We start from the raw sequence: 24,045 nt of genomic DNA on the forward strand, positions 1-24,045 counted from the left end.
TTGTTGATTTTTTGTTGATTTTGTGTTAATTTTGTGTTGATTTTTTGTTGATTTTTTGTTGATTTTTTGTTGATTTTTTGTTGAATTTTTGTCACTTTTTTGTTGATTTTTTGTCATATTTTTGTTGAAGTTTTGTCACATTTTTGTTGATTTTTTGTTGATTTTTTGTTGATTTTTTGTTGATTTTTTGTTGATTTTTTGTTAATTTTTTGTTGATTTATTGTTGATTTATTGTTGATTTTTTGTTAATTTTTTGTTGATTTTTTGTTGATTTTTTGTTGATTTTTTGTTGATTTTTTGTTGATTTTTTGTTGATTTTTTGTTAATTTTGTTAATTTTTTGTTGATTTTTTGTTGATTTTTTGTCACATTTTTGTTGAATTTTTGTTGAATTTTTGTTGAATTTTTGTCACATTTTTTTGATGATGTCACAGTGTGGGATATGCAAATGAAGGCTATGCAAATGAATGATATGCAAATGAATGATATGCAAATGAGGGGTATGCAGATGACGTCCTCACCTTCAGGAAGAGGGCGAGGTAACCGTGCGCCAGGTCGAAGTCCCGCCCACCGCTCATCATGCTGTCAATCATCTGGAGGAAGGCGGGCAGAAGGTGCGAGGCCCCGCCCCCCTCTGGCGACAGGGCGGAGATCTCCACGGAGACGAGGGACGGCCCACTCCGCCGCAGCAGCGAAACGGCGCCCTCCCCTGGACAAGAGGAGCGACGGTTATTACTCAGACTCGGAGACGACGGCGGCGACTCACAGTGACGTCACTCACACGCCCCGCTCGCCACGGCGTCCTCCAGCGCCCGGACGAACTCTGACCTCTGACCCAACGCAGCCCAGGACAGCAGCTTCGACTGGTCACATGATCAGAGAGAGAGAGAGAGAACATGAGGGGCGGGACCTTCGACTGGTCACATGATCACAGAGAGAGAGAGAGAACATGAGGGGGCGGGACCTTCGACTGGTCACATGATCAGAGAGAGAGAGAGAGAGAGAACATGAGGGGGCGGGACCTTCCACTGGTCACATGATCAGAGAGAGAGAGAGAGAACATGAGGGGGCGGGACCTTCCACTGGTCACATGATCACAGAGAGAGAGAGAACATGAGGGGGCGGGACCTTCGACTGGTCACATGATCACAGAGAGAGAGAGAGAGAACATGAGGGGGCGGGACCTTCGACTGGTCACATGATCACAGAGAGAGAGAGAACATGAGGAGGCGGGACCTTCGACTGGTCACATGATCACAGAGAGAGAGGTTAAAACACATGAGGGGGCGGGACCTTCGACTGGTCACATGATCACACTGAGGGGGCGGTACCTGTGCGTCAGCGTCCGTTGCCGTGGGAACGATGAACTGCGGCGTGAGCCCGGGGATTGTGGGTAAGAAGAAGGGCGCGGCGGGCGGAGCCACAGGGGGCGCCGTCGGTTTGTTCCTTTTCTGGAAAACGCAGAGAAAACAAAGAAATGTCACTTATACTACAGTACTTTATACTTTTACTACAGTACTTTATACTTTTACTACAGTACTTTATACTTTTACTACAGTACTTTATGCTTTTACTACAGTACTTTATGCTTTTACTACAGTACTTTATACTTTTACTACAGTACTTTATACTTTTACTACAGTACTTTATACTTTTACTACAGTACTTTATGCTTTTACTACAGTACTTTATGCTTTTACTACAGTACTTTATACTTTTACTACAGTACTTTATACTTTTACTAAAGTACTTTATACTTTTACTACAGTACTTTATACTTTTACTACAGTACTTTATACTTTTATTAAAGTACTTTATACTTTTACTACAGTACTTTATACTTTTACTAAAGTACTTTATACTTTTACTACAGTACTTTATACTTTTACTACAGTACTTTATACTTTTATTAAAGTACTTTATACTTTTACTACAGTACTTTATACTTTTATTAAAGTACTTTATACTTTTACTACAGTACTTTATACTTTTACTAAAGTACTTTATACTTTTACTACAGTACTTTATACTTTTACTAAAGTACTTTATACTTTTACTACAGTACTTTATACTTTTACTACAGTACTTTATACTTTTACTACAGTACTTTCTACTTTTACTACAGTACTTTATGCTTACTACAGTACTTTATACTTTTACTACAGTACTTTCTACTTTTATTAAAGTACTTTATACTTTTACTACAGTACTTTATACTTTTACTACAGTACTTTATACTTTTACTACAGTACTTTCTACTTTTACTACAGTACTTTATACTTTTACTACAGTACTTTATACTTTTACTACAGTACTTTATACTTTTACTACAGTACTTTATACTTTTATTAAAGTACTTTATGCTTTTACTAAAGTACTTTATACTTTTACTACAGTACTTTATACTTTTACTACAGTACTTTATACTTTTACTACAGTACTTTATACTTTTATTAAAGTACTTTATACTTTTACTACAGTACTTTACTGTAGTAAAGTCGAACTTTTAAACTTTTACTACAGTACTTTATGCTTACTACAGTACTTTATACTTTTACTACAGTACTTTCTACTTTTATTAAAGTACTTTATACTTTTACTACAGTACTTTATACTTTTACTACAGTACTTTATACTTTTACTACAGTACTTTCTACTTTTACTACAGTACTTTATACTTTTACTACAGTACTTTATACTTTTACTACAGTACTTTATACTTTTACTACAGTACTTTATACTTTTATTAAAGTACTTTATGCTTTTACTAAAGTACTTTATACTTTTACTACAGTACTTTATACTTTTACTACAGTACTTTATACTTTTACTACAGTACTTTATACTTTTATTAAAGTACTTTATACTTTTACTACAGTACTTTATACTTTTACTAAAGTACTTTATACTTTTACTACAGTACTTTATACTTTTACTACAGTACTTTATACTTTTACTACAGTACTTTATACTTTTATTAAAGTACTTTATACTTTTACTACAGTACTTTATACTTTTACTAAAGTACTTTATACTTTTACTACAGTACTTTATACTTTTACTACAGTACTTTATACTTTTACTACAGTACTTTCTACTTTTACTACAGTACTTTATGCTTACTACAGTACTTTATACTTTTACTACAGTACTTTCTACTTTTATTAAAGTACTTTATACTTTTACTACAGTACTTTATGCTTTTACTACAGTACTTTATGCTTTTACTAAAGTACTTTATGCTTTTACTACAGTACTTTATACTTTTACTACAGTACTTTATACTTTTACTACAGTACTTTATACTTTTATTAAAGTACTTTATGCTTTTACTAAAGTACTTTATACTTTTACTACAGTACTTTATACTTTTACTACAGTACTTTATACTTTTACTACAGTACTTTATACTTTTACTACAGTACTTTATGCTTACTACAGTACTTTATACTTTTACTACAGTACTTTATACTTTTATTAAAGTACTTTATACTTTTACTACAGTACTTTATACTTTTACTACAGTACTTTCTACTTTTACTACAGTACTTTATACTTTTACTACAGTACTTTATACTTTTACTACAGTACTTTATACTTTTACTACAGTACTTTATACTTTTATTAAAGTACTTTATGCTTTTACTAAAGTACTTTATACTTTTACTACAGTACTTTATACTTTTACTACAGTACTTTATACTTTTACTACAGTACTTTATACTTTTACTACAGTACTTTATGCTTACTACAGTACTTTATACTTTTACTACAGTACTTTATACTTTTATTAAAGTACTTTATACTTTTACTACAGTACTTTATACTTTTATTAAAGTACTTTATACTTTTACTACAGTACTTTATACTTTTACTAAAGTACTTTATACTTTTACTACAGTACTTTCTACTTTTACTAAAGTACTTTATACTTTTACTACAGTACTTTATACTTTTACTACAGTACTTTATACTTTTACTACAGTACTTTCTACTTTTACTACAGTACTTTATGCTTACTACAGTACTTTATACTTTTACTACAGTACTTTCTACTTTTATTAAAGTACTTTATACTTTTACTACAGTACTTTATACTTTTACTACAGTACTTTATGCTTTTACTACAGTACTTTATACTTTTACTACAGTACTTTATACTTTTACTACAGTACTTTATACTTTTACTACAGTACTTTATACTTTTACTACAGTACTTTATACTTTTACTACAGTACTTTATACTTTTACTACAGTACTTTATACTTTTACTACAGTACTTTATACTTTTACTACAGTACTTTATACTTTTACTACAGTACTTTATACTTTCACTACAGTACTTTATACTTTTACTACAGTACTTTATACTTTTACTACAGTACTTTCTACTTTTATTAAAGTACTTTATACTTTTACTACAGTACTTTATACTTTTACTACAGTACTTTATACTTTTACTACAGTACTTTATACTTTTACTACAGTACTTTATACTTTTACTACAGTACTTTCTACTTTTATTAAAGTACTTTATACTTTTACTACAGTACTTTATACTTTTACTACAGTACTTTATACTTTTACTACAGTACTTTATACTTTTACTACAGTACTTTCTACTTTTATTAAAGTACTTTATACTTTTACTACAGTACTTTATACTTTTACTACAGTACTTTATACTTTTACTACAGTACTTTATACTTTTACTACAGTACTTTATACTTTTACTACAGTACTTTATACTTTTACTACAGTACTTTATACTTTTACTACAGTACTTTATACTTTTACTACAGTACTTTCTACTTTTATTAAAGTACTTTATACTTTTACTACAGTACTTTATACTTTTACTACAGTACTTTATACTTTTACTACAGTACTTTATACTTTTACTACAGTACTTTATACTTTTATTAAAGTACTTTATACTTTTACTACAGTACTTTATACTTTTACTACAGTACTTTATACTTTTACTACAGTACTTTATACTTTTACTACAGTACTTTATACTTTCACTACAGTACTTTATACTTTCACTACAGTACGAGTACGTATAAGTATATAACGGTAGTATAAAGTATATAACTGCAGTATAAGTATATAGCTGTAGTATAAGTATATAGCTGTAGTATAAGTATATAACTGTAGTATAAAGTATATAACTGCAGTATGAAGTATAAATAAATATAAACCTTAATAGTGTCGATGTTCAGGAGCGTCCTCCATCTTGATTCCGGTAACAGGCTGAGCGTATATTAGTGTGTAGTGTAAGTATATAGCTGTAGTATAATGTATATAACTGTAGTATAAGTATAAACCTTAATGTTGTCGATGTGAGAGTATATTCGTGTGTAGTATAAGTATATGAGCGCAGTATGAAGTATAAATAAAGATAAACCTTAATAGTGTCGATGTTCAGGAGCGTCCTCCATCTTGATTCCGGTAACAGACTGAGCGTGATAAGCTCCGCCCCCAGCTGCTCATGTGACACGTATGACTCCTCCTCCTCGTCCGACGCCGCCTCCTCCTCCGGCTCCGCCCGCGCGCACGGCAGCGCCTCATTGGTCGGCTCGTAGTCCGCGGGCAGTGGGCGGAGTCCCACGGGGCCGCACAGGCTGCGATTGGTCCTGAGGGAGAGGGGGCGGGGCTTACGTTTGTTACAGGTGAATGTTGTGGTGAGTGGATCGACCGTTACCATAGAAACACTCCCAGGGCGTCGACGTGAGCCGTGGCCAGGAAGTCCCCGGTCGGCGACAGAGACACGCCCACCGGCGCCGCCGCCACGCGGAAACAGTCCACCAGGCTACGCAGGAAATATACATATACGTGTTAGATATATATATATACAGATAATTATACACGTGTTAAATATATATATATATATACACAAACTACAGATCATTATATACGTGTCGGCGACAGAGACACGCTCACCGGCGCCGCCGCCACGCGGAAACAGTCCACCAGGCTACGCACATTAATATATATATATACGTGTTAGATATATATATATACAAATAATTATATACGTGTTAAATATATATATATACAAATAATTATATACGTGTTAAATATATACAGACTAAGCAGATATAAAACATATATATAAATAACACTGATATCACGACAAATACATGGACCGGGTACGGTATATTTTTACCAATGTGTGAAAACATTTTGGGCAAAAATATGGAAAAAATGGGGGAAATAAGGAAAATATTAGGAATCAGGAAACAACAAATAAAGTAAAGTTCCTGTTTGTGACACTTTGATCTGTGCAATTAATCGAAATTGGATTACGATTTCGATTACAACAGTAAACGATATCAAAATTAGCATAATCGCAAAAAATCAATTATAATTTTTTTTTTCAAATTTTTTTTGTTTGTTTTTTCAAATTTTGTTTTTTTCACGTTTTTTTTCCTAATTTTAAATTTTTGGATTTTTGTCAATGTTTTTTTGATGTTTTTGTGTCATTTTTTTGCTGGATTTTTGTCTTTTTTTTTTGATGGATTTTTGTCACTTTTTAAATGTTTTTTTGTTATTTTTTTGATGGATTTTTGTCACTTTTTTGATGGATTTTTGTCACTTTTTTGATGGATTTTTGTCATTTTTTTGATGGATTTTTGTCTTTTTTTGATGTTTTTTTGTCATTTTTTTGCTGGATTTTTGTCTTTTTTTTGATGGATTTTTGTTATTTTTTTGATGGATTTTTGTCATTTTTTTGATGGATTTTTGTCACTTTTTTGCTGGATTTTTGTCTTTTTTTGATGTTTTTTTGTCATTTTTTTGATGGATTTTTGTTATTTTTTTGATGGATTTTTGTCTTTTTTTTGATGGATTTTTGTTATTTTTTTGATGGATTTTTGTCACTTTTTAAATGTTTTTTTGTCATTTTTTTGATGGATTTTTGTCTTTTTTTGCTGGATTTTTGTCTTTTTTTGATGTTTTTTTGTCATTTTTTTGATGGATTTTTGTCTTTTTTTGATGTTTTTTTGTCATTTTTTTGCTGGATTTTTGTCTTTTTTTTTGATGGATTTTTGTTATTTTTTTGATGGATTTTTGTCACTTTTTAAATGTTTTTTTGTCATTTTTTTGATGGATTTTTGTCTTTTTTTGATGTTTTTTTGTCATTTTTTTGCTGGATTTTTGTCATTTTTTTTGATGGATTTTTGTCACTTTTTAAATGTTTTTTTGTCATTTTTTTGATGGATTTTTGTCATTTTTTTGCTGGATTTTTGTCTTTTTTTTTGATGGATTTTTGTTATTTTTTTGATGGATTTTTGTCATTTTTTTTGATGGATTTTTGTCTTTTTTTTTGATAGATTTTTGTCACTTTTTTGATGGATTTTTGTCACTTTTTTGATGGATTTTTGTCACTTTTTTTGATGGATTTTTGTCATTTTTTGATGGATTTTTGTCATTTTTTTGATGGATATTTGTCACTTTTTTGATGGATTTTTGTCACTTTTTTGATGGATTTTTGTCATTTTTTTGATGGATATTTGTCACTTTTTTGATGGATTTTTGTCACTTTTTTGATGGATTTTTGTCATTTTTTTGATGGATATTTGTCACTTTTTTGATGGATTTTTGTCACTTTTTTGATGGATTTTTGTCACTTTTTTGATGGATATTTGTCACTTTTTTGATGGATTTTTGTCACTTTTTTGATGGATTTTTGTCATTTTTTTGATGGATATTTGTCACTTTTTTGATGGATATTTGTCACTTTTTTGATGGATTTTTGTCACTTTTTTGATGGATTTTTGTCATTTTTTTGATGGATATTTGTCACTTTTTTGATGGATATTTGTCACTTTTTTTATGGATATTTGTCACTTTTTTGATGGATATTTGTCACTTTTTTGATGGATTTTTGTCACTTTTTTTGATTGTTTTTTTCAAGGCAACAAATAATCGTTTGAATAATCGTGATTTCAATTATGACAAAAATAATCGTGATTATTGTTTTTTCAATAATCGCGCAGCCCTACAGGAACCTAAACTTTTCCGACACCAGACTGGTTTGTTTAAGCTCTTAACCTGATCAGCTTTACCCAAATCTAAAAGCTGAACAGCCGACAGAGGACCAGCTCAGTTAGATTTATGTTAAACTAAACCAGGGCTAAACAGGAAGTGAGTTCAGAACATCAGAACATCAGGAGACTCTGGGGCATGAGGATTATGTCACTGCAGTGTCTTTACCTTCCAGACGGCAGGTCCCAGCTGCGAACGGTGCAGTCCATGGAGACCGAGACGAGCCAGCGGCCGTCAGGACTGAAGCTCTGAGGAGAAGAACGTTACTATCAGGAGAGAAGAACACCATCACATAACTAACTAAAGACCGTCAGGACTGAAGTTCTGAGGAGAAGAACGTTAACATCAGGAGAGAAGAACATCATCAGGAGAGAGAGAAGAACATCATCAGGAGAGAAGAACACCATCACCTAACTAACTATAGACCGTCAGGACTGAAGCTCTGAGGAGAAGAACATCACCATCAGGAGAGAAGAACATCATCAGGAGAGAGAGAAGAACATCATCAGGAGAGAAGAACACCATCACCTAACTAACTATAGACCGTCAGGACTGAAGCTCTGAGGAGAAGAACATCAGGAGAGAAGAACGTTAACATCAGGAGAGAGAGAAGAACATCAGGAGAGAGAGAAGAACACCATCACCTAACTAACTAAAGACCGTCAGGACTGAAGCTCTGAGGAGAAGAACATCATCACCTAACTAACTATAGACCGTAAGGACTGAAGCTCTGAGGAGAAGAACGTTAACATCAGGAGAGAAGAACATCATCACCTAACTAACTATAGACCGTAAGGACTGAAGCTCTGAGGAGAAGAACGTTAACATCAGGAGAGAAGAACATCATCACCTAACTAACTAAAGACCGTAAGGACTGAAGCTCTGAGGAGAAGAACGTTAACATCAGGAGAGAAGAACATCATCACCTAACTAACTAAAGACCGTCAGGACTGAAGCTCTGAGGAGAAGAACGTTAACATCAGGAGAGAAGAACATCATCACCTAACTAACTAAAGACCGTAAGGACTGAAGCTCTGAGGAGAAGAACGTTAACATCAGGAGAGAAGAACATCATCACCTAACTAACTATAGACCGTAAGGACTGAAGCTCTGAGGAGAAGAACGTTAACATCAGGAGAGAAGAACATCATCACCTAACTAACTATAGACCGTAAGGACTGAAGCTCTGAGGAGAAGAACGTTAACATCAGGAGAGAAGAACATCATCACCTAACTAACTAAAGACCGTAAGGACTGAAGCTCTGAGGAGAAGAACGTTAACATCAGGAGAGAAGAACATCATCACCTAACTAACTAAAGACCGTAAGGACTGAAGCTCTGAGGAGAAGAACGTTAACATCAGGAGAGAAGAACATCATCACCTAACTAACTAAAGACCGTCAGGACTGAAGCTCTGAGGAGAAGAACGTTAACATCAGGAGAGAAGAACATCATCACCTAACTAACTAAAGACCGTAAGGACTGAAGCTCTGAGGAGAAGAACGTTAACATCAGGAGAGAAGAACATCATCACCTAACTAACTAAAGACCGTAAGGACTGAAGCTCTGAGGAGAAGAACGTTAACATCAGGAGAGAAGAACATCATCACCTAACTAACTAAAGACCGTAAGGACTGAAGCTCTGAGGAGAAGAACGTTAACATCAGGAGAGAAGAACATCATCACCTAACTAACTATAGACCGTAAGGACTGAAGCTCTGAGGAGAAGAACGTTAACATCAGGAGAGAAGAACATCATCACCTAACTAACTAAAGACCGTAAGGACTGAAGCTCTGAGGAGAAGAACGTTAACATCAGGAGAGAAGAACATCATCACCTAACTAACTAAAGACCGTAAGGACTGAAGCTCTGAGGAGAAGAACGTTAACATCAGGAGAGAAGAACATCATCACCTAACTAACTATAGACCGTAAGGACTGAAGCTCTGAGGAGAAGAACGTTAACATCAGGAGAGAAGAACATCATCACCTAACTAACTAAAGACCGTCAGGACTGAAGCTCTGAGGAGAAGAACGTTAACATCAGGAGAGAAGAACATCATCACCTAACTAACTATAGACCGTAAGGACTGAAGCTCTGAGGAGAAGAACGTTAACATCAGGAGAGAAGAACATCATCACCTAACTAACTAAAGACCGTCAGGACTGAAGCTCTGAGGAGAAGAACGTTAACATCAGGAGAGAAGAACATCATCACCTAACTAACTAAAGACCGTAAGGACTGAAGCTCTGAGGAGAAGAACGTTAACATCAGGAGAGAAGAACATCATCACCTAACTAACTAAAGACCGTAAGGACTGAAGCTCTGAGGAGAAGAACGTTAACATCAGGAGAGAAGAACATCATCACCTAACTAACTATAGACCGTCAGGACTGAAGCTCTGAGGAGAAGAACGTTAACATCAGGAGAGAAGAACATCATCACCTAACTAACTAAAGACCGTAAGGACTGAAGCTCTGAGGAGAAGAACGTTAACATCAGGAGAGAAGAACATCATCACCTAACTAACTAAAGACCGTCAGGACTGAAGCTCTGAGGAGAAGAACGTTAACATCAGGAGAGAAGAACATCATCACCTAACTAACTATAGACCGTAAGGACTGAAGCTCTGAGGAGAAGAACGTTAACATCAGGAGAGAAGAACATCATCACCTAACTAACTAAAGACCGTAAGGACTGAAGCTCTGAGGAGAAGAACGTTAACATCAGGAGAGAAGAACATCATCACCTAACTAACTAAAGACCGTCAGGACTGAAGCTCTGAGGAGAAGAACGTTAACATCAGGAGAGAAGAACATCATCACCTAACTAACTAAAGACCGTAAGGACTGAAGCTCTGAGGAGAAGAACGTTAACATCAGGAGAGAAGAACATCATCACCTAACTAACTAAAGACCGTCAGGACTGAAGCTCTGAGGAGAAGAACGTTAACATCAGGAGAGAAGAACATCATCACCTAACTAACTAAAGACCGTAAGGACTGAAGCTCTGAGGAGAAGAACGTTAACATCAGGAGAGAAGAACATCATCACCTAACTAACTAAAGACCGTCAGGACTGAAGCTCTGAGGAGAAGAACGTTAACATCAGGAGAGAAGAACATCATCACCTAACTAACTATAGACCGTAAGGACTGAAGCTCTGAGGAGAAGAACGTTAACATCAGGAGAGAAGAACATCATCACCTAACTAACTAAAGACCGTAAGGACTGAAGCTCTGAGGAGAAGAACGTTAACATCAGGAGAGAAGAACATCATCACCTAACTAACTAAAGACCGTAAGGACTGAAGCTCTGAGGAGAAGAACGTTAACATCAGGAGAGAAGAACATCATCACCTAACTAACTATAGACCGTAAGGACTGAAGCTCTGAGGAGAAGAACGTTAACATCAGGAGAGAAGAACATCATCACCTAACTAACTAAAGACCGTAAGGACTGAAGCTCTGAGGAGAAGAACGTTAACATCAGGAGAGAAGAACATCATCACCTAACTAACTATAGACCGTAAGGACTGAAGCTCTGAGGAGAAGAACGTTAACATCAGGAGAGAAGAACATCATCACCTAACTAACTAAAGACCGTCAGGACTGAAGCTCTGAGGAGAAGAACGTTAACATCAGGAGAGAAGAACATCATCACCTAACTAACTATAGACCGTAAGGACTGAAGCTCTGAGGAGAAGAACGTTAACATCAGGAGAGAAGAACATCATCACCTAACTAACTAAAGACCGTCAGGACTGAAGCTCTGAGGAGAAGAACGTTAACATCAGGAGAGAAGAACATCATCACCTAACTAACTAAAGACCGTAAGGACTGAAGCTCTGAGGAGAAGAACGTTAACATCAGGAGAGAAGAACATCATCACCTAACTAACTAAAGACCGTAAGGACTGAAGCTCTGAGGAGAAGAACGTTAACATCAGGAGAGAAGAACATCATCACCTAACTAACTAAAGACCGTCAGGACTGAAGCTCTGAGGAGAAGAACGTTAACATCAGGAGAGAAGAACATCATCACCTAACTAACTATAGACCGTAAGGACTGAAGCTCTGAGGAGAAGAACGTTAACATCAGGAGAGAAGAACATCATCACCTAACTAACTAAAGACCGTAAGGACTGAAGCTCTGAGGAGAAGAACGTTAACATCAGGAGAGAAGAACATCATCACCTAACTAACTATAGACCGTAAGGACTGAAGCTCTGAGGAGAAGAACGTTAACATCAGGAGAGAAGAACATCATCACCTAACTAACTATAGACCGTAAGGACTGAAGCTCTGAGGAGAAGAACGTTAACATCAGGAGAGAAGAACATCATCACCTAACTAACTAAAGACCGTAAGGACTGAAGCTCTGAGGAGAAGAACGTTAACATCAGGAGAGAAGAACATCATCACCTAACTAACTATAGACCGTAAGGACTGAAGCTCTGAGGAGAAGAACGTTAACATCAGGAGAGAAGAACATCATCACCTAACTAACTAAAGACCGTAAGGACTGAAGCTCTGAGGAGAAGAACGTTAACATCAGGAGAGAAGAACATCATCACCTAACTAACTAAAGACCGTCAGGACTGAAGCTCTGAGGAGAAGAACGTTAACATCAGGAGAGAAGAACATCATCACCTAACTAACTAAAGACCGTCAGGACTGAAGCTCTGAGGAGAAGAACGTTAACATCAGGAGAGAAGAACATCATCACCTAACTAACTAAAGACCGTAAGGACTGAAGCTCTGAGGAGAAGAACGTTAACATCAGGAGAGAAGAACATCATCACCTAACTAACTATAGACCGTAAGGACTGAAGCTCTGAGGAGAAGAACGTTAACATCAGGAGAGAAGAACATCATCACCTAACTAACTATAGACCGTAAGGACTGAAGCTCTGAGGAGAAGAACGTTAACATCAGGAGAGAAGAACATCATCACCTAACTAACTATAGACCGTAAGGACTGAAGCTCTGAGGAGAAGAACGTTAACATCAGGAGAGAAGAACATCATCACCTAACTAACTAAAGACCGTAAGGACTGAAGCTCTGAGGAGAAGAACGTTAACATCAGGAGAGAAGAACATCATCACCTAACTAACTAAAGACCGTAAGGACTGAAGCTCTGAGGAGAAGAACGTTAACATCAGGAGAGAAGAACATCATCACCTAACTAACTAAAGACCGTAAGGACTGAAGCTCTGAGGAGAAGAACGTTAACATCAGGAGAGAAGAACATCATCACCTAACTAACTATAGACCGTAAGGACTGAAGCTCTGAGGAGAAGAACGTTAACATCAGGAGAGAAGAACATCATCACCTAACTAACTAAAGACCGTAAGGACTGAAGCTCTGAGGAGAAGAACGTTAACATCAGGAGAGAAGAACATCATCACCTAACTAACTAAAGACCGTAAGGACTGAAGCTCTGAGGAGAAGAACGTTAACATCAGGAGAGAAGAACATCATCACCTAACTAACTATAGACCGTAAGGACTGAAGCTCTGAGGAGAAGAACGTTAACATCAGGAGAGAAGAACATCATCACCTAACTAACTAAAGACCGTCAGGACTGAAGCTCTGAGGAGAAGAACGTTAACATCAGGAGAGAAGAACATCATCACCTAACTAACTAAAGACCGTCAGGACTGAAGCTCTGAGGAGAAGAACGTTAACATCAGGAGAGAAGAACATCATCACCTAACTAACTATAGACCGTAAGGACTGAAGCTCTGAGGAGAAGAACGTTAACATCAGGAGAGAAGAACATCATCACCTAACTAACTAAAGACCGTAAGGACTGAAGCTCTGAGGAGAAGAACGTTAACATCAGGAGAGAAGAACATCATCACCTAACTAACTAAAGACCGTAAGGACTGAAGCTCTGAGGAGAAGAACGTTAACATCAGGAGAGAAGAACATCATCACCTAACTAACTAAAGACCGTAAGGACTGAAGCTCTGAGGAGAAGAACGTTAACATCAGGAGAGAAGAACATCATCACCTAACTAACTAAAGACCGTCAGGACTGAAGCTCTGAGGAGAAGAACGTTAACATCAGGAGAGAAGAACATCATCACCTAACTAACTAAAGACCGTCAGGACTGAAGCTCTGAGGAGAAGAACGTTAACATCAGGAGAGAAGAACATCATCACCTAACTAACTAAAGACCGTCAGGACTGAAGCTCTGAGGAGAAGAACGTTAACATCAGGAGAGAAGAACATCATCACCTAACTAACTAAAGACCGTCAGGACTGAAGCTCTGAGGAGAAGAACGTTAACATCAGGAGAGAAGAACATCATCACCTAACTAACTAAAGACCGTAAGGACTGAAGCTCTGAGGAGAAGAACGTTAACATCAGGAGAGAAGAACATCATCACCTAACTAACTAAAGACCGTAAGGACTGAAGCTCTGAGGAGAAGAACGTTAACATCAGGAGAGAAGAACATCATCACCTAACTAACTATAGACCGTAAGGACTGAAGCTCTGAGGAGAAGAACGTTAACATCAGGAGAGAAGAACATCATCACCTAACTAACTAAAGACCGTCAGGACTGAAGCTCTGAGGAGAAGAACGTTAACATCAGGAGAGAAGAACATCATCACCTAACTAACTAAAGACCGTCAGGACTGAAGCTCTGAGGAGAAGAACGTTAACATCAGGAGAGAAGAACATCATCACCTAACTAACTATAGACCGTAAGGACTGAAGCTCTGAGGAGAAGAACGTTAACATCAGGAGAGAAGAACATCATCACCTAACTAACTATAGACCGTAAGGACTGAAGCTCTGAGGAGAAGAACGTTAACATCAGGAGAGAAGAACATCATCACCTAACTAACTAAAGACCGTAAGGACTGAAGCTCTGAGGAGAAGAACGTTAACATCAGGAGAGAAGAACATCATCACCTAACTAACTATAGACCGTAAGGACTGAAGCTCTGAGGAGAAGAACGTTAACATCAGGAGAGAAGAACATCATCACCTAACTAACTAAAGACCGTAAGGACTGAAGCTCTGAGGAGAAGAACGTTAACATCAGGAGAGAAGAACATCATCACCTAACTAACTAAAGACCGTAAGGACTGAAGCTCTGAGGAGAAGAACGTTAACATCAGGAGAGAAGAACATCATCACCTAACTAACTATAGACCGTAAGGACTGAAGCTCTGAGGAGAAGAACGTTAACATCAGGAGAGAAGAACATCATCACCTAACTAACTAAAGACCGTCAGGACTGAAGCTCTGAGGAGAAGAACGTTAACATCAGGAGAGAAGAACATCATCACCTAACTAACTATAGACCGTAAGGACTGAAGCTCTGAGGAGAAGAACGTTAACATCAGGAGAGAAGAACATCATCACCTAACTAACTAAAGACCGTCAGGACTGAAGCTCTGAGGAGAAGAACGTTAACATCAGGAGAGAAGAACATCATCACCTAACTAACTATAGACCGTAAGGACTGAAGCTCTGAGGAGAAGAACGTTAACATCAGGAGAGAAGAACATCATCACCTAACTAACTAAAGACCGTAAGGACTGAAGCTCTGAGGAGAAGAACGTTAACATCAGGAGAGAAGAACATCATCACCTAACTAACTAAAGACCGTCAGGACTGAAGCTCTGAGGAGAAGAACGTTAACATCAGGAGAGAAGAACATCATCACCTAACTAACTAAAGACCGTCAGGACTGAAGCTCTGAGGAGAAGAACGTTAACATCAGGAGAGAAGAACATCATCACCTAACTAACTAAAGACCGTAAGGACTGAAGCTCTGAGGAGAAGAACGTTAACATCAGGAGAGAAGAACATCATCACCTAACTAACTAAAGACCGTAAGGACTGAAGCTCTGAGGAGAAGAACGTTAACATCAGGAGAGAAGAACATCATCACCTAACTAACTAAAGACCGTAAGGACTGAAGCTCTGAGGAGAAGAACGTTAACATCAGGAGAGAAGAACATCATCACCTAACTAACTAAAGACCGTCAGGACTGAAGCTCTGAGGAGAAGAACGTTAACATCAGGAGAGAAGAACATCATCACCTAACTAACTAAAGACCGTAAGGACTGAAGCTCTGAGGAGAAGAACGTTAACATCAGGAGAGAAGAACATCATCACCTAACTAACTAAAGACCGTCAGGACTGAAGCTCTGAGGAGAAGAACGTTAACATCAGGAGAGAAGAACATCATCACCTAACTAACTAAAGACCGTCAGGACTGAAGCTCTGAGGAGAAGAACGTTAACATCAGGAGAGAAGAACATCATCACCTAACTAACTAAAGACCGTAAGGACTGAAGCTCTGAGGAGAAGAACGTTAACATCAGGAGAGAAGAACATCATCACCTAACTAACTATAGACCGTAAGGACTGAAGCTCTGAGGAGAAGAACGTTAACATCAGGAGAGAAGAACATCATCACCTAACTAACTAAAGACCGTCAGGACTGAAGCTCTGAGGAGAAGAACGTTAACATCAGGAGAGAAGAACATCATCACCTAACTAACTAAAGACCGTAAGGACTGAAGCTCTGAGGAGAAGAACGTTAACATCAGGAGAGAAGAACATCATCACCTAACTAACTATAGGACCGTAAGGACTGAAGCTCTGAGGAGAAGAACGTTAACATCAGGAGAGAAGAACATCATCACCTAACTAACTATAGACCGTAAGGACTGAAGCTCTGAGGAGAAGAACGTTAACATCAGGAGAGAAGAACATCATCACCTAACTAACTAAAGACCGTAAGGACTGAAGCTCTGAGGAGAAGAACGTTAACATCAGGAGAGAAGAACATCATCACCTAACTAACTATAGACCGTAAGGACTGAAGCTCTGAGGAGAAGAACGTTAACATCAGGAGAGAAGAACATCATCACCTAACTAACTATAGACCGTCAGGACTGAAGCTCTGAGGAGAAGAACGTTAACATCAGGAGAGAAGAACATCATCACCTAACTAACTAAAGACCGTAAGGACTGAAGCTCTGAGGAGAAGAACGTTAACATCAGGAGAGAAGAACATCATCACCTAACTAACTATAGACCGTAAGGACTGAAGCTCTGAGGAGAAGAACGTTAACATCAGGAGAGAAGAACATCATCACCTAACTAACTAAAGACCGTAAGGACTGAAGCTCTGAGGAGAAGAACGTTAACATCAGGAGAGAAGAACATCATCACCTAACTAACTAAAGACCGTAAGGACTGAAGCTCTGAGGAGAAGAACGTTAACATCAGGAGAGAAGAACATCATCACCTAACTAACTATAGACCGTAAGGACTGAAGCTCTGAGGAGAAGAACGTTAACATCAGGAGAGAAGAACATCATCACCTAACTACCTAAAGACCGTCAGGACTGAAGCTCTGAGGAGAAGAACGTTAACATCAGGAGAAGAACATCATCAGGAGAGAGAGAAGAACCCCATAGGGCTGCTCGATTATTGAAAAAATAATAATCACGATTATTCAAACGATTATTTGTTGCCTTTAAAAAAATCCATCAAAAAAGTGACAAAAATCCATCAAAAAAGTGACAAAAATCCATCAAAAAAGTGACAAAAATCCATAAAAAAAAGACAAAAATCCATCAAAAAAGTGACAAAAATCCTTCAAAAAAATGACAAAAATCCATCAAAAAAGTGACAAAAATCCTTCAAAAAAGTGACAAAAATCCAGCAAAAAAATGACAAAAATCCATCAAAAAAATGACAAAAATCCATCAAAAAAAGTGACAAAAATCCATCAAAAAAGTGACAAAAATCCATCCAAAAAAGTGACAAAAATCCATCAAAAAAATGACAAAAATCCAACAAAAAAATGACAAAAATCCATCAAAAAAGTGACAAAAATCCAACAAAAAAATGACAAAAATCCATCAAAAAAGTGACAAAAATCCATCAAAAAAATGACAAAAATCCATCAAAAAAGTGACAAAAATCCATCAAAAAAGTGACAAAAATCCATCAAAAAAGTGACAAAAATCCATCAAAAAAGTGACAAAAATCCATCAAAAAAGTGACAAAAATCCATCAAAAAAATGTCAAAAATCCTTCAAAAAAGTGACAAAAATCCTTCAAAAAAGTGACAAAAATCCTTCAAAAAAAATGACAAAAATCCATCAAAAAAGTGACAAAAATCCATCAAAAAAGTGACAAAAATCCATCAAAAAAATGACAAAAATCCATCAAAAAATGACAAAAATCCATCAAAAAAGTGACAAAAATCCATCGAAAAAATGACAAAAATCCATCAAAAAATGACAAAAATCCATCAAAAAAGTGACAAAAATCCATCAAAAAAGTGACAAAAATCCATCAAAAAAGTGACAAAAATCCATCAAAAAATGACAAAAATCCATCAAAAAAGTGACAAAAATCCATCAAAAAAAATGACAAAAATCCATCAAAAAAATGACAAAAATCCTTCAAAAAAGTGACAAAAATCCTTCAAAAAAATGACAAAAATCCTTCCAAAAAAATGTCAAAAATCCATCGAAAAAATGACAAAAATCCATCAAAAAAGTGACAAAAATCCATCAAAAAATGACAAAAATCCATCAAAAAAGTGACAAAAATCCATCAAAAAAGTGACAAAAATCCATCAAAAAAGTGACAAAAATCCATCAAAAAAGTGACAAAAATCCATCAAAAAAGTGACAAAAATCCATCAAAAAAGTGACAAAAATCCATCAAAAAAGTGACAAAAATCCATCAAAAAAGTGACAAAAATCCATAAAAAAAATGACAAAAATACAGCAAAAAAGTGACAAAAATCCAGCAAAAAAAGTGACAAAAATACAGCAAAAAAGTGACAAAAATCCATCAAAAAAAAAGACAAAAATCCTTCAAAAAAGTGACAAAAATCCTTCAAAAAAAAATGACAAAAATCCATCAAAAAAGTGACAAAAATCCTTCAAAAAAATGTCAAAAATCCTTCAAAAAAGTGACAAAAATCCTTCAAAAAAGTGACAAAAATCCATCAAAAAAGTGACAAAAATCCTTCAAAAAAATGTCAAAAATCCTTCAAAAAAGTGACAAAAATCCTTCAAAAAAAAATGACAAAAATCCAGCAAAAAAGTGACAAAAATCCTTCAAAAAAATGACAAAAATCCATCAAAAAAATGTCAAAAATCCTTCAAAAAAGTGACAAAAATCCTTCAAAAAAGTGACAAAAATCCAGCAAAAAAGTGACAAAAATCCAGCAAAAAAGTGACAAAAATCCAGCAAAAAAGTGACAAAAATCCAGCAAAAAAGTGACAAAAATCCAGCAAAAAAGTGACAAAAATCCAGCAAAAAAGTGACAAAAATCCTTCAAAAAAATGACAAAAATCCATTAAAAAAGTGACAAAAATCCATCAAAAAAGTGACAAAAATCCAGCAAAAAAAGACAAAAATCAATGAAAAAAGTGCAAAAAATCGATTTTTTGCGATTATGCTAATTTTGTTATCGTTTACTGTTGTAATCGAAATCGTAATCGAATTTCGATTAATTGCACAGCCCTAGAACCGCATCAGAGAGAACGTTACCATCAGGAGAGAAGAACCTCCATCAGGAGAGAAGAACCTCCATCAGGAGAGAACGTTACCATCAGGAGAGAAGAACCTCCATCAGGAGAGAACGTTACCATCAGGAGAGAAGAACCTCCATCAGAGTTAAAACAACACCAGAGCGAGTTAAACGATTGGAAAGATCACGTGACGGCAGCGGCCCTCACCATGTCGTTGACGTTGCCGCGGTGACCGCTGAACTTCCTGACGACGCGCCTCGTCTCCATGTCGACCACCGCCAGCGTGAAGTCGTCCAGCGCCAGCGCCAGCATCCCGCTCTCCCGGTGCAGCCGCAGCGCCGCCGGGCATGATGGGAGCTGGAGTTCCTGCTCCAGTTTCTTTGTTTTGAATCTCCAGAAGCGCAGCAGCCTATCAGAGCCGGCCGACACGGTCAGCTGATTCAGGAGGTCCGTGGCCACGCCCCTCACCGCGCCAACGTGAGCTGTGACAAAACGTTTATTTATATATATATATTTATACGTTCTGCCCAGTTCGTCCCAACTCGTCCCACATTCAAACTGAAGATCGTACGTTTCAGATCTTCAAACCGGCATTTCAGTCTGATCTTACTGAACATTAGCATTAGCATTAACGTCACCTGTCCTAGCGTCTGTGTCAGCATTAGCGTTAGCATCACCTGTCCTCCATTTGTGCTAGCATTAACATCGCCTGTCCCACCATCTGCGTTAGCATTAACATTATCGTCACCTGTCTTGCTGTTTGCGTTAGCATTAGCTTCACCTGTCCCCATCTATGTTAGCGTTAGCATTAGCATTACCTGTCCTCCATCTATGTTAGCATTAACATCACCTGTCCCCATCTATGTTAGCGTTAGCATTAGCATTACCTGTCCTCCATCTATGTTAGCATTAACATCACCTGTCCCCATCTATGTTAGCGTTAGCATTAGCATCTCCTGTCCCCCATCTGTGCTAGCATTAGCATCACCTGTCCTCCATCTATGTTAGCGTTAGCATTAGCATCACCTGTCCCCATCTGTGCTAGCATTAGCATTAGCATCACCTGACCTCCATCTATGTTAGCATTAGCATCACCTGTCCTCCATCTATGTTAGCGTTAGCATTAGCATCACCTGTCCCCATCTGTGCTAGCATTAGCATTAGCATCACCTGACCTCCATCTATGTTAGCATTAACATCACCTGTCCCCATCTATGTTAGCGTTAGCATTAGCATCTCCTGTCCCCCATCTGTGCTAGCATTAGCATCACCTGTCCTCCATCTATGTTAGCGTTAGCATTAGCATCACCTGTCCCCATCTGTGCTAGCATTAGCATTAGCATCACCTGTCCTCCATCTATGTTAGCATTAGCATTAGCATCACCTGTCCCCCATCTATGTTAACATTAGCATTAGCATCACCTGTCCTCCATCTATGTTAGCATTAGCATTAGCGTTAGCATTAGCACTAGCATTAGCATCACCTGTCCTCCATCTATGGTAGCATTAGCATTAGCATCGCCTGTCCTCCATCTATGTTAGCATTAGCATTAGCACTAGCATTAGCATCACCTGTCCTCCATCTATGGTAGCATTAGCATTAGCATCGCCTGATTAGCATTAGCATCGCCTGTCCTCCATCTATGTTAGCATTAGCATCACCTGTCCTCCATCTATGTTAGCATTAGCGTTAGCATCACCTGTCCCCATCTATGTTAGCATTAGCATTAGCATTAGCATCACCTGTCCTCCGTCTATGTTAGCATTAGCATTAGCATTACCTGTCCTCCGTCTATGTTAGCATTAGCATTAGCATCACCTGGCCTCCATCTATGTTGGCGTTAGCATTAGCATCTGTGTTAGCGTTAGCATCAGCATTAGCATCACCTGTCCTCCGTCTGTGTTAGCATTAGCATTAGCATCACCTGTCCTCCATCTATGTTAGCGTTAGCATCAGCATCAGCATTAGCATCACCTGTCCCCATCTATGTTAGCGTTAGCATTAGCATTAGCATTAGCATCAGCATCACCATCACCTGCCCCGCCCTCTCCGAAGCCGCCGCGGTGAATCCCGGACTGGAGGTTGAACACGTCGACGCGGCCGCAGGACGAGCCGATCACGGCGAAGTTCCCGCAGGACGTGATGTCGGCCGCCGTGGCCTCGCCCCCGCGCTCGCTCTCCGGCGCCCTCAGGTGGTGGCGGCCCACGGTGCAGCGCTGGTAGTTCCAGGTGGAGGCGGAGCTTCGGCCGCGGTGGACGCTCACCACGGACTCCCAGTCGGACTGACGGGCGGCGGCTACAGGGACACAGTGTGCATACAGGTTAACTACAAGGACATAATGAGTTTAACTACAAGGACACAATGTGCATACAGGTGAACTACAAGGACATAATGAGTTTAACTACAAGGACACAATGTGCATACAGGTGAACTACAAGGACATAATGAGTTTAACTACAAGGACACAATGTGCATACAGGTTAACTACAGGGACATAGTGTGCATAGAGGTTAACTACAAGGACATAATGAGTTTAACTACAAGGACACAATGTGCATACAGGTGAACTACAAGGACATAATGAGTTTAACTACAGGGACATAGTGTGCATAGAGGTTAACTACAAGGACATAATGAGTTTAACTACAAGGACATAACGTTCATACAGTTTAACTACAGGGACACAATGAGTTTAACTACAGGGACATAATGAGTTTAACTACAGGGACATAATGACAAATCGCGAGACAAACATGAGGGGTCGCCGGAGCATATGGATAAAATATATATTATATTATTATTATATTATTATTATGGTGTCGTAGCAAACATGCTGTTTTACCAGGGGGCCGTTATTTGTTCTAAATTTAAGTCATTTTTGTTTCAGCCGTTGTTTTTTCTTTGTTTTTTAAGAGTTATATAGTTTAACCTCTGAACTCCCGCCTGAACCCAGAGGATCTTTTTCCTCACATCAGCAGATTTTTTGTCCATCACTTTTTGGTTGGGGATTCAACTCATTTATGTCACTTTTTAATCATTTTCTTTGTAATTTTTTCGTCAATTTTTTATAAATTTTTTGTCATTTTTTTGTGAAATTTTGTCACATTTTTGGTCGTTTTTTAATCATTTTTTTTTTTCATTTTGTGTCACATTTTTGGTCATTTTTGATCAAATTTTTGTCATTTTTTCGTCAAATTTTGTCACATTTTTTCATACATTTTCTATCAAATTTTTGTCATTTTTTTGGTCGTTTTTTTATCACATTTTTGTCATTTTTTGGTCAAATCTTTGTCCATTTTTGGTCGTTTTTTAATCAATTTTTTTTTTCATTTTTTGTCACATTTTGGTCAAATTTTTGTCGTTTTTTTATCAAATTTTTGTCAAATTTTTGTCGTTTTTTTGTCATTTTTGATCAAATTTTTGTCACATTTTTGTAATTTTTTTGTAATTTTTGTGTAATTTTTTTGTCGTTTTTTTGTCACATTTTGTCAATTTCTTGTGACATTTTTACCACTTTTCCCTCATTGTTTTCGTCTCAGTTCTGTCTCTATTTCCTCCCCTTTTCCCCAGAAGCTTTTGGATTGGGGTAAAGCCAAACTGGAGAAACTGTGCTGGGTTCAGGCGGGAGTTAAGGGGTTAAAGTCCCTGTTTTTCCCCACGGTCTGACCCGGGGGGGGGGTCACGAGAGAACTACAAGGACATAATGACAAATCGCGAGACAAATGTGGGGGTCGCCGGAGCTTATAGATAAAATATATATTATATTATTATTATGGTGACGTAGCAAACATGCTGTTTCACCAGGGGGCCATTGTTTGTTCTAAATTTAACTCATTTTTGTTTCAGCCGTTGTTTTTTCTTTGCTTTTTGAGAGTTATACAGTTTAACCTCTGAACTCCCGCCTGAACCCAGAGGATCTGTTTCCTCACGTCAGCACATTTTTTGTCCATCACTTTTTGGTTGGGGATTCAACTCATTTATGTCACTTTTTAATCATTTTTTTAGTCATTTTTTTGTAATTTTTTCGTCATTTTTTTATAAATTTTTTGTCATTTTTTCGTCACATTTTTGTAATTTTTTTGTGAAATTTTGTCACATTTTGTCATCAATTTTCTATCAAATTTTTGTCATTTTTTATCACATTTTTGTCATTTTTGATCAAATTTTAGTCATTTTTTCGACAAATTTTGTCACATTTTTTCATCAATTTTCTATCAAATTTTTGTCAATTTTTTATCACATTTTTGTCATTTTTTGGTCAAATCTTTGTCCTTTTTTTGTCACATTTTTGGTCGTTTTTTAATCAATTTTTTTTTCATTTTTCGTCACATTTTTGTAAATTTTTTGTCGTTTTTTTGTCATTTTTGATCAATTTTTTGTCATTTTTTTGTCAAATTTTTGTAATTTTTTTGTGAAATTTTGTCACATTTTTGGTCGTTTTTTAATCAATTTTT

At 37.0% G+C, this 24,045-nt stretch overlaps 1 protein-coding gene across 1 annotated transcript in view; it reads right to left on the bottom strand.

The window, feature by feature from the left end:
• Positions 1 to 24,045, bottom strand: part of wdr36 (WD repeat domain 36) — a 37,260-nt gene that overhangs the window by 586 nt on the left and 12,629 nt on the right. The window contains exons 10-17 of the mRNA XM_079581050.1: positions 21,626 to 21,886; positions 19,797 to 20,071; positions 8,220 to 8,299; positions 5,707 to 5,814; positions 5,410 to 5,638; positions 1,331 to 1,450; positions 781 to 862; positions 521 to 708 (exon numbers count right to left, since the gene is read on the bottom strand). Coding sequence (XP_079437176.1) covers positions 521 to 708; positions 781 to 862; positions 1,331 to 1,450; positions 5,410 to 5,638; positions 5,707 to 5,814; positions 8,220 to 8,299; positions 19,797 to 20,071; positions 21,626 to 21,886 — 1,343 coding nt within the window. The remainder of the gene's footprint in view (positions 1 to 520; positions 709 to 780; positions 863 to 1,330; positions 1,451 to 5,409; positions 5,639 to 5,706; positions 5,815 to 8,219; positions 8,300 to 19,796; positions 20,072 to 21,625; positions 21,887 to 24,045) is intronic.

Source organism: Gobius niger (genome assembly GCF_951799975.1).
Source record: "Gobius niger genome assembly, chromosome: 22".
Classification (NCBI taxonomy): domain Eukaryota; kingdom Metazoa; phylum Chordata; class Actinopteri; order Gobiiformes; family Gobiidae; genus Gobius; species Gobius niger.